The sequence below is a fragment of the Camarhynchus parvulus genome, chromosome 2 (genome assembly GCF_901933205.1).
Source record: "Camarhynchus parvulus chromosome 2, STF_HiC, whole genome shotgun sequence".
Lineage (NCBI taxonomy): Eukaryota > Metazoa > Chordata > Aves > Passeriformes > Thraupidae > Camarhynchus > Camarhynchus parvulus.
This window is the reverse complement of record NC_044572.1, coordinates 125,739,296-125,751,040: the sequence shown is the minus strand read 5'-3', so window position 1 is coordinate 125,751,040 and position 11,745 is coordinate 125,739,296. Positions and strand designations below refer to the sequence as shown.

The 11,745-nt window shown below is 34.0% G+C and overlaps 1 protein-coding gene across 1 annotated transcript in view; it reads left to right on the top strand.

The window, feature by feature from the left end:
• The window catches only part of MMP16 (matrix metallopeptidase 16), a 163,636-nt gene extending 152,278 nt beyond the window's left edge, over nucleotides 1-11,358 (top strand). Inside the window, exons 9-10 of the mRNA XM_030970356.1 lie at nucleotides 2,670-2,785; nucleotides 7,303-11,358. Coding sequence (XP_030826216.1) covers nucleotides 2,670-2,785; nucleotides 7,303-7,637 — 451 coding nt within the window. The 3' untranslated portion in view covers nucleotides 7,638-11,358. The remainder of the gene's footprint in view (nucleotides 1-2,669; nucleotides 2,786-7,302) is intronic.
• The last annotated feature ends 387 nt before the right edge of the window (nucleotides 11,359-11,745 follow it).

Below are 11,745 nucleotides of genomic sequence, written 5' to 3'. Positions count from 1 at the left end.
ACATATTGTAAAAAAATGTACAGTACGAATCTTTAGTGACTTTTCCTTCCTGTGGGCTTTATTCAGCAATGTCCTTTTATAGTACCATGCATAGGCAGTTACTTATATTCAGGACTTTCCTAAAACACAATTGGTAATAATAGAAGACAAAAAGAACTAGCAGAGAAAACAGGTACTGGCAGAAACGTTGCTACTTTAAGCTAACAAGCACAATGAAACCCAGCAGGATATAAATGCAATAGAGTATGTTAGAAGAGGATTGAACATAAGCCTTGCAGAGATAATTGAGCCATTACAGGATATTGACCATCAGTGGGAATAAACCCTTACAACAGTAAGTTTCTCAATGTGCATTGCTTATGAGATCAAATATTGGCTATGAAATAAAAATAATAATAAACTGACCAAGCAAAAAAGCAAACAAACAAGAAAATCCCATTAACTAAACCAGTAAGAAGATTTAAAAGTTGAACCAGTAAACAGTCATATGTCTAAAGCAGCTCATGTATGGAACATTATTGTTGTAACTTGACATTATCTATTTCAACACTCATGATAATTCTTCTTAATAATTGTATGAAACACATAAAGGGAAAAAAATGACTACAAAAAACATTAGTCCCTTTGTTATTCCTGTCCTACCAGAACTGAGTCATTTGGGACTGGAAAATAATAGGTTTGATGAACTTCTTGACAAATGTCCTTGTTTATGCCCCTGTCTGGTCCAACTTTTTATGCACTTTAGAGTTCAAATCAATGTTTTTTTCTTCATAAACCTTAATCATTGAATGGCTCAGGATATCATTAAGTAAATAGTCTTAGATATAGACCATAGTTTAGCAAGTATTTTTCAACATCCCTTTTTCTAAAGCTATGAAGTGGACTTAGATTTTCCCCCCTCTGTTATTTATCAGTCTTTGAGATACAGCAACAAGTTTATATAGGCTGTAGACCTCAAACCATCATTAGGGAGTTTGCTTGTGAACATTTGGCATGCCAAATAGAATCAAGACTAGGCTTTTCCTTACCCTGTAGACATGTTCACTACTCCAGCACAGATTGTTGAGGTGGTGTCATGATCAGTCCTTCCCTAGTAGGATCCCTAATCATTCTCATCAATGATGAAAACCCAGAAGTTCTGTGATTTCAGAGTGTGCCCTGAGCATGTCCTCAAAGACTTTTAATGACAGAGGGCATCTTTGAAAGTCATTTAGGGCTAGTGGGAAACCAGAGGTAATTAAAAGAAGGAGCTCAAAAGGTTGAAAAGATTGGAAGAGAAAAAGGAAAAGGAGAAAAACTATGGAGGCCACAAATGGAGTTCTGAAATAGAGGGAGAGAAAAAGAAAATATATTTCTTTAAAAATGCAAACTAAAGACCAAGAAACTTAGAGTTTAAAGATGAGGAAGGACTGGTTTCAACAGTATTAAAGTTAGAGCTTTGTTTACTACTTCTACATATTGTTTCTGCATGTAAACTTTCAAAGATGTTTTGTATCTAAATAAAGAGCATTGTGTTGTTGGCTGGCAGCTGATGTATATGTGACTAGATTAAGAATTGAGGCTATAAAAATAATTTAAGCATAAGAAAGAAAAAATAAATACAAATGTCTTTTTGATCTAACTTGCAAACACCTAACCCACTGGAAATCTGCCATCTTTTAATTTCATTGAAAGTTTAAAGCCAGAGAAACGCCCTACAGGGAGAAATACTGAGGATTTAGACCACCACATTTATCTAAAAAGATGAAAATGTGTATCAATTAGAGTGCCTAAGTACCTTCACAGAGATAAAATATCATCCACATAAGAATTTTTTAATATATGATGATCATAACAAGGATTTCTAAAAACTGAATTCAAATGAGAAACAGGGTCAAGTTTTTAGCAGTAACCAGATTATCAATGATGGTGATAAAACTATGCTCTTAATGAATGGAGAAAATCAAAATACGAAATGACCCACCAAAATATTAGGATACGCAGAGGATATTAGAGAAGCTGTACTCTTAGAACGAACTTGTATGCATAGGAATTTGATCAGCAATTTGATCAGCAGTAAAAGGAAAAAGAAATTATCAATACCATCTCAAAGTAAATAAATCACAAGTGTAAATATTTCTCAGATGTTCAGGATTACTAGAATTGCATGCTGAAGCTTTTTAATTTTGAGAAAGGCTGGCTGGCAAAAAGGCACACAAACAGGTTGAATTTTATAATACACTGTATCTATTTAGTGATAATCAAATAAAATTAAAAGCTTCTGTAATGCATACTTATGAAGAGTTAAATTAAGATTGCTGGCAGTATTTTAATTTGAATCTACTGTCACTTGCATTATTACAATATTATGAAAAGCATTAATGTACATTGGTTTTTTGCATGTGTTGCATCCCTCTGTGTCACTGTGAAAAAGCCCTAGGCATCAGAATTGTGGCAATTATAAGTAAGATGCATGCTGGTTTAGTTGTTGAAGTGCAAAAATATTTTATCTTCTATCTACTTATATGAAACACCAAATAGATTTATTTGTAATAGATGTTCAAAGAGAAGAAATCCTGTATTTCCACTTGGGGTTAATGAATGTAGTAAGTGTTAGAGGGGGAAAATATAAAGTCACTCATCTGGTATCTTACAAATGTGGGGGTTTTTTCCTTTAAAAAATATTTCAGGTACTGGAGGTACAGCGAAGAAATGAGATCCATGGACCCTGGTTATCCCAAACCAATCACAATTTGGAAAGGTATCCCAGAATCTCCTCAGGGAGCCTTTGTCCACAAAGAAAATGGTATGCGAATGTGTTCTTGTTTTAATGATTTATTTACACCCTTTATGTAAGATAGAGTAGGTGATTGTAGTAGTATGTAAGGTAGAGGGATGATTGACTATTCAGCTTAGGTGGTGAAGGAATTCTTGATATCTGAACAGACTATTTCCTGCTATAGAACTGGCTTAAGTGAAAATGCTCTTTTAACTGTTTAACTGCTCTTTTAACTGTTTAACCTAGGGCTGAAAAAACTTTCAAATTTAGTATTATAAACCTTAATTTACATTCTTTTTTTCTTTTGTCTTAACTCATTTTGGTTTTGTTCTTTTCTGAATTATAGTACCTCTTAAAACAAGCTTCATAAACACATTAAATCTCTATTGAATTTTCAAGGTGTTGGCTTTTTAAACAGCTTAGAAGGTATTGCTTTCATTCTCAAAAGCTAGCAAAGGGAAGCAAAATCTTTATCTAAGCAGAAATATCCCAATGAATTTATGTAAATCAAAGATGTCATAAGTCCATGATGTAGAAAAGCAGATAACAGGGATTTTAGTATGATGTATTAGCTTTATCAAGATGCATCATCACATACCTAGAGTCTGGAATCTCAGCTGGATACACCAGAAAACAATTGAGAGCAGCCAAAATCTGCTCCATCTTAGGAGAATTCAGTGCTACCCAGGGGATGGTGGCCGGCTGCCAACAGAGCCATCAGTTGCACAGAGGTTTTAGATCCTTTTGATGGGAATAAAAATATGCATTTGTTGGACAATTGTTATATGGCATATATGATTTATTTATTAGTAGGTTCTGAATTAATTCTTTTTGCCTCGTAAGACAGGACATACATCTATTGTCATAATATTTTAATTTCCTTTTAATAAGAAAATAAAAATATTTCTTTCCTTTTATAAAACATTCTAGTCTCCTATTTCAACCTCTAACTTGATTAAGTAATTCACCATAGAAATGTTTGGGATTTTTTTCAAAAATATATTTAATTGCTTCCTTGCTTTGTGTCTGTTGTACACAGAAGAAGGAACCCTGTCTGTATTTTGGCCTTTTTTTGCTAGATTGGATTTTCTGTGTTGCTTTTTACTGGAAAGTAGGTCATTCAAGATGATATTGTGCATACATCACACTCAATAATTAACTGTTTTTAAATAGGCATATATGTGGGAATTTTCACAAATGTTATAGAAATATATATACATGTATATACATCTATATCTGTGTGTGTGTCTATCATCTATCTATATCTGTGCATAAATATACATATATACACGTATCTGTGAATATAAATATAAATATATATATATATATATATTCTGTACTGAGCTCAGGTATATGTGCCTCCCATTAAAAATAAAAATTATCTTTAACAACCGGACCAGTGAGTTTGAAAGCACTGCAGAGGCACAGCACCCATTCCTAAGACATGAAAGACTTTGGATTACATAAAAGACTCTTCTCTTTCTAACCCTATTGGTTTTGATAGTCTGCTGGACTCTTTGGATGAGAAGGTTAGTAAAACATGACATGAGATTGTGGAGGAGGTGAAAGGAAAGAGGGAATTCCTGAGCATCTCAGAAATCCTATAAGGGCTCCAGGGCAGAAAAAGGGACTGAAAATGACACTATAAATTTTCCAAGAAGACCACTAAGACATTTTCCCTGAAATCAAGAAAATAAAGTCTTAAGAAACAATTCACAACTTTGCTGTTGTTTGTATGAGGAGAGAAAGAAACAAAAGGAGATTCAAATAAGAAATACCACAGCTCGGTTGGAAAAAAATTGATTCCATTTTTCCTGAAACTGCTTTTGTTTCTCTGGACAGAAGCAGAGTTGATAAAGAACTTTTATTATAAACCTTCACAAGGAAACATCTGAGAGCATGTCTTTCAGGGAATTAATTTCATTTTAAAGTATATTCTTTTCCTTCTTTTACATTTTTGTTGTGCAAACTATGCAAATGAACACCTACAATAACTGATCATGCAGGGTTTTCCTTCAGTGATGGCAAAAATTCTTGGTAATTGTGCATTAAGAGTTTTGGAAAGGATGACAAAAACCAATTTCCTACTCTAGTTAGTGTCCCAACTCAGTATCCTAAAAGCTTGTTAAAGTCCAGGTACAGCTAACACCTTTGAAACTTGCCCTGCTACTTCTCACTTTGTGACTTGTTTTCTAACACTGTGGTAGAAACTCTTAGGAAGGGATGGAAAAGAAATTTCCTTTCTTTTGCTACACAGAAACTGAGATCACACAAAGTTGTCCAAATTGGAGAAATCTTTCTTTCTACCTTGAGAGCAGCACATAAAATTTAATTTGCTGAAGTGGATGATGGGACAATTTTTAGGTAGAAGAAAAAGAAAAGGTAGTCTACTTTATTAGTCCACTGGCCTTTTTGGCCTCATACTTACTACATAAGTATATTTGAGGTAGCAGTGACTGGTAAGCCCTTCAGTGCTGTTTGTGTCAGGTATTGCACTCACTGCTCAGTGACTAGTATTTAGAAAATTGTAAGGAACAGCACTCAAGGCAGGTTTAACACATCTAGCAGATTAGATTAAATCACTTTCTAAAGTTGTGTGAAGTCATTTGCTGTGTCAGCAGAAGCAGTAAAACTACTCAGTCTCTTAGAATTGTCCTCTGCTGGTAGCTTCCACCTTTCAGCTGTAACTGACTATTATCCTGGTTCCTACCTCAGCAAAAATGGCAGAAAATTTTAAACTTTTAAACTTTTTAAGAAGTTTAAACAGACTTTCCCAGTGAAAAATGGGCTGTATTTGAAAAAAATTGTATTGGATCTCTAGCAGCTGGCAATTCCTTTGCTGCTTTAAGAGTTTTTATTTGGCCTTTTGCTGCATAATATCAATTACTGCTAACTAAAGTTTATATTTTGACTTACCTCTACCCCTCAGTATACATACATATATTCTGCATGTATATATGAATATAGATTTAGAGGTGTCACATCTGTATATGGTCTCTATATATGTGTTAGCCTATTGATAGAGATAATACATTAAATTTCCATATTTGAAATATTTATCCATGGCTAGGATGTGCAGTACTTTGTGAAAGGCATATTGTTATATGGAATCCAAAGATAGGTTAATTGTGGTTCAAAATACTGAAATTTTGCATTTGATAATGCTTTTAATTTTAACTCCAGATTACTTTAAGGAACTTTATATGCGGTAAAATTTTAAAACTTCATCATATTTAAAGAGTTACAGTCATCTTTTAGGTTTTATTCCAACCAGAATAGAAGGCATTTTCTGAAAATGTCTAGTTACTCTTTTGATACAGATCAATACTTTTTGTATTTTTTTCCAATTGTATTACATCTTTCTATAAATCTATTAGCATATTTTCAGGTAATAAAAATGCAAGGGATTAAGGAAAGGAAAATACTTTTCATTGGCTAGGAAGGTTATTAAAATTACAAAAGTACCTAATGTAGAAGAATGATGAAATATGTTTTTCTGAAAAGGGGAAGTAGGTGATTAAGACTTCCTACAGTTTCAGCTGCAAAACAGACTATCAAATATTTCTTTTTTTAAATTTTAGAATTGAAAGAAAATAACTGTTGATTGAATAGCTGGTTAATAATGTTATCTCCAGATAGGCAGTTACCAGCCTCTTCAGGAAGCATTGTTAACTACAAATAGTGCCCAGTCTGTCTTAGTAGCCTTTAATACTGCATGGAATATATGAAATGTACAAAGTGAAGATAAAAAAAAATCCAGCTATTTCCATTCAGTTCATAAACAGTAGGTGAAAGTTCACCCATCCTGAAGGTTTGTGTCTTGCCAGATCAATGCCATTTTTCAGCTGGGATAATAAAGTAATATAGATTTTTGGAAAGAGTAAAGCTTTTTCTTCATTTAAGCATGTTTAATTATAACATTGGATTGTGCCTGAATGAACAAATATCAGGTCTTTACAGAAAACTTAAATCTGGTTATACCTTTTATCTAATGTGAAAGATACTGTTATTTCATCCAGTCTCCTGAAGCACAGCAATAGGTTATGTGAGATTGAAGAGGGTCAGTTCTCATTTCTGCATAGCATAGCAGAGCACTGCGATTTGTTTCAGGAGACTTCCCATCTTGAAGAGGTTGTGATGCTTTAAAGTCCTGTCCCTGAGGATCCCAACTCTAGCTGGTTTTCCAGTAAATGAACAAACTGGCCAAACCTTGACTTTTCATAGACTGCACTCTCTGGAATGATTTGATTATTTTTTTAGTAATGAAAGAAAATAAAATCCCAATTTACTGAATGAAAGAACAACAAAAGAACAAACAAACAATAAAACCAAAACTAAATGCCCAAACTCAACATTAGATTTCTAGAGACAGTAAAGAAACAATTTTTTATAAAAAACATTTGAATGATTTCTAACTGAAGTCTATTCCTTGTGTCTTTTGTTTTTTTTTTAATTACAAAAAAATTGATACCAGTAATTTCCATAATGGTATATTGATGACATGATTTCATATGACTATGAATAATTGCTACTTTTTTCCTCAGGCTTCACATATTTCTACAAAGGAAAAGAGTACTGGAAATTCAATAACCAGATGCTCAGGGTGGAACCTGGCTATCCCAGATCCATCCTCAAGGATTTTATGGGTTGTGATGGACCAACAGACCGAGATAAAGACCAACACAGCCCTCAAGATGATGTTGACATTGTCATCAAACTGGACAACACAGCCAGCACTGTGAAAGCCATAGCCATCGTCATTCCCTGCATCCTGGCCTTGTGCCTCCTTGTCTTGGTTTACACTGTGTTCCAGTTCAAAAGGAAAGGAACACCCCGCCACATACTGTACTGCAAACGCTCTATGCAAGAGTGGGTGTGATGTAGGGTTTTGGTTTTTTCTCTTTCCCTCCCAGGAGTTTGTGGTAACTTGAGATTCAACACAAGAGCTGTTATGCAGTTTCCTAGGTAGGAGCGGGCATCTGTCAGTCTGAAACAAAGCTGATCTTTAAAACCCAGGGGGTTGCCTGTCCTGCGCATGAGTGGCGATTCGCTCAGCTGGGAAGCTTCCATGATACACAGTATCTGCTGTTTCTTCAGTCCTTTGTCTTTCTTTGTCATTCAATTCTAGGCCTTCCCTCTGCACGCTCAATGCCCTATAAACTATCAGGATTAACTAACAAAGAGGAATAAAAATATCTCCAATGTTTCTACATTTTTTCCTTAAGGCCTGTTCCCCTTCAAAGAATTTTTTGCTGAAAGTAAATTTTTTTAGAGAAACACAACAACCAACAATGGAACTTTCAGGAAAGTGAGAAGACCCAAAACAGCTTTGTCTCCAAAGAGGATTGCTTTCTGTCTGCTACGGATAAAGTCCTATACTCCTACTTCCAGTTTTGTCAGGTGGGAGACTTGGATGACACGCAGGACTTCAGACTGTTCGGACAGCCATTTTCCAACAAACAAGGGGCCAAAATATCTGCAATATAGTAACAGCCTTAATACATTCATTTTGTGTTTTTTACAGCTGCTCTGGGCTATGTCCTCAATGTTTTAAACTCATATTCAATACTATATTCAAGCAGAACCTTTTTATTTGTTGGTTTGATTTCTGGTTGTTTTTCCTACATTATCTTTCCCAAGCTGTACCAAGCCAACTACCCCAGGCCTTTTATAGGTCTGTCAGGAGCACTCATTCCAAAGAATGGTAAAAAGCAGTGTGTCTCTGAAGTGGATTTCAATGAACTAAAACAACAGACAGACTATTGAGAGACTTGACACTGGTATTATATTGGTGGTGTAACCCTTTGAGAACTATTGCATCCAGTTTTCAGAGTCTGGTGGATGTTAAACTTGGTCATCATTAAATTACAGAATTGTGTTTGGGTAATACAGGTTTCAAAAGAAAATCAGTATTTCGAAACAGATTTCTTGTGACTGCATTTTTAATTATTTGCATTATTGATAGAAAAGCATTTGTAACATGAATAGAAAAAAATATATTTACCAGCTACTTTATTGTTAAAAACCAAATGTATTTTAATAATTTCTATCACTTACCAAGAATTTTTCTGAGTTGTCAACAATTTTATAGCTTAGCCTCTTAAGCATCTTGGATTTCTCTCTTGAAACTGTGTTGCATGACAATTCGATTTGCCTCTGCAGAGGTAGAGTTACAGTTTCAAAAGAAAGCTAAACAGATGACTCTGATAGTGCATGAGTATCCTCTGGTGTGTTACCCCTTTGCATGTTCATCATAGTTCTCAAAGGGTTAAAATTTCTGGCCTTCAGTCAAACATGGTATCAACTGACAGAGCCAAGGGACCACCAAAACCTTTTGTCATTCTGTGTAATTTGTGCTAACAGCAGTATTGTCATTTTCATGTGACCTGCAGAGCAGGTTTGTATCAATAATTTTTTCCTAGAGAAAAGTCAGCAACTGACAGACCTCTTTATTGATTTTAGGAGCTGCTTCTTGCAGTGATAGGCTTTACAGTCACTGGGCTGTGAACTTATTAAAGATGGTCAGAATGATGCACCCCAAAAGTCAGACACCTGGTTTTTTATGAAAGCCAGGTTTTGAGGGGAGTAGCTTTTGCAACAATGAACAGCTTGCCTTGAACTTGATTATTGACCTGTTGACTGTCATTACCAAGTAAAACATTGTCTTCTGTGAACAGCTTCACTGTCTGAATTTCCTTAAAGTGTACTGTCCTATGTCTTTGACCTTTAACTTGCAAACTGGCACAAACTGAAGGGAATCTGGTGTTGCAAATGAACTTAGATGAGTTTTATTTCTTGAAAGGCCTGATAGACATGATCCAAAATTTGAGAAAAAAAATTGAAGTGTTTTAGTAGGAGAGAAATGACATAGACTAAAATATTTATGATAGGTCTGTAGAAAGGTATTTTGCTATGTATACATGCACACTCTAAAAATGAATTACAGCAGAAGTAAATTTTTATTTAACTTGAATACAACTTTCAGTATAAAATTATTATTTCTACAAATATCTAGTTATTAATGAAAAGGTTATAAGAAAGTACTAAAATACTTGAAATGGCCAGTATGGGCTTTTACATTAAATGAGACTTTTATACTATGTTCAACCAATTTCTTACTGGTTTCTTAATCCACCTAACTGGATCACTTTTTAGAGAGTGTAGGTATATATGCATATATATTATGATTATTATTGTTTTGGTAATGGATAGCTTGACTGCCTTGAATTTATATTTATATTGAGCATAGCATGAAAAATAGTATGCCTTTTTTTCAATTACATGATTTTATATTGATTTGAGGACTTATGAACATATGTGGCATGCTATAAAGCATTGCAAACTTATTTCTTAGAGCATAAACAGATATACATATGTATGGTTAACAAAAATGAAGATTAGAAAAAGATATAGTTTTACAACAAATATGCAATGCAGATGGCATTTTGGAGATGTTTTGTAGAAGTACTGCATACTGTAGGTTAGAAGCGCACCAGTATCAGCCCATAGCATTATTTAGTAAATCCAAGTCAGCTGTCGCTGAAAATATAGATTTATTGACAATTTAGTTGCACAGGATTTTTGCTGCGGATCAGCTCATTTGGTGAATTTGAAATTCTATGCTGTTTGTCATATGTATTAAGATGTGTGTTTGTATATTTATAAAAGCACACAAACACACACATACATAGACATGCACATTTTAATCCATTGAGAAATTTTTATTGTCAACAAACTACTATAACTTACATTCTGCTATAGACAGAACAAAATTATTGATGTTGCTGTTACATTTTTTTCCCTTGTAGAGTTGGAGGAAAATAATAAGAGAACTACTTATTCTGTATTTGCTTTTCCTCTACTGTAGGAGATTTTTTTTTAAGTCAGAACAGCATCTCATCAGTCTTTTTATTCACTTGAAAAATTCATTTCAGTTTTGAAATATCTTTCATGGCAGCTTTAACTTTTTCTGCAACCATTTCCCTGTCAGTAATGAAGTGCTGAGCATGTTGACTGTTGTTCTTTGATAAGGTAACAAAAATATTTGTGTTTGGAGAATTTAACTGTAATTATGCAGGAAGGTAAGTGTGATAATTCTAGTGCTTGGTATATTGTACATGGTAGTTACATGAATACATGATAAGTTGATCATTGAATCTATTTTCTTTTACTTAAAACTGCGTATATGCTATATACAGAGAGTGGGAGAAAAAAAAATTATATTGGCATGTTTATGTCATGCAGAACAAGATTGTGTCAACATTTCTGTTACATACTCATGTTTTCAGTAGGTTGCAATGCAGTCATAAGTGTTCGCTTTAAGTAAAAGATGTAGGAGCGTTTGTGTTCACTGTAATTTCCAAATACATATTGGCTAGTTTCAAATTATAGAATTTCAGAGTGAATTAGTGATGTTGCCTGATCTAATTTTGAACTCAAATTAGTAGAAGTTCTAAGACAATTTTTTTAATAGTTAGTTCTCTACAAGGGCCTATAACTATTAGAATTAAGAAAAATCAAATTGAAAATATTTTCAGGTCTGCAATCTGGGTTCCTGCTCATGTGCCGTGACATTTTTAATAAACATTTCCATATTGCTATTGTCATGATCTGTATTTTGGAACAAAACAAAACTGAATAGTGTTGTGTTAATCAGCTACAGTCTATCAAGCTGACTACACAAGGTCATGTATCTTCAGAGTATTATGGTCTGTATGATGCAGAAGGCCAGAGTAGATTATGGTAGTGTTTCCTTTGGCCTTTCAATATCTAAACCTATGACAAGGTTATTGACGATAGAAAAAAATAATTTTTATCAAAAAAATTAAAAATATGTAACTGTATATTTACTGGATAGGCTGGGATGGAGAGACTCAAATGGCTCCAAAGGAGCCCTTTCAAGTCTCCTGAATAAATGTAATACATATTTTATATATTCCTATGAACTTTTGTTCTTTTTCTTCTTTCAAAGTGGGAAAAGGGAGGGG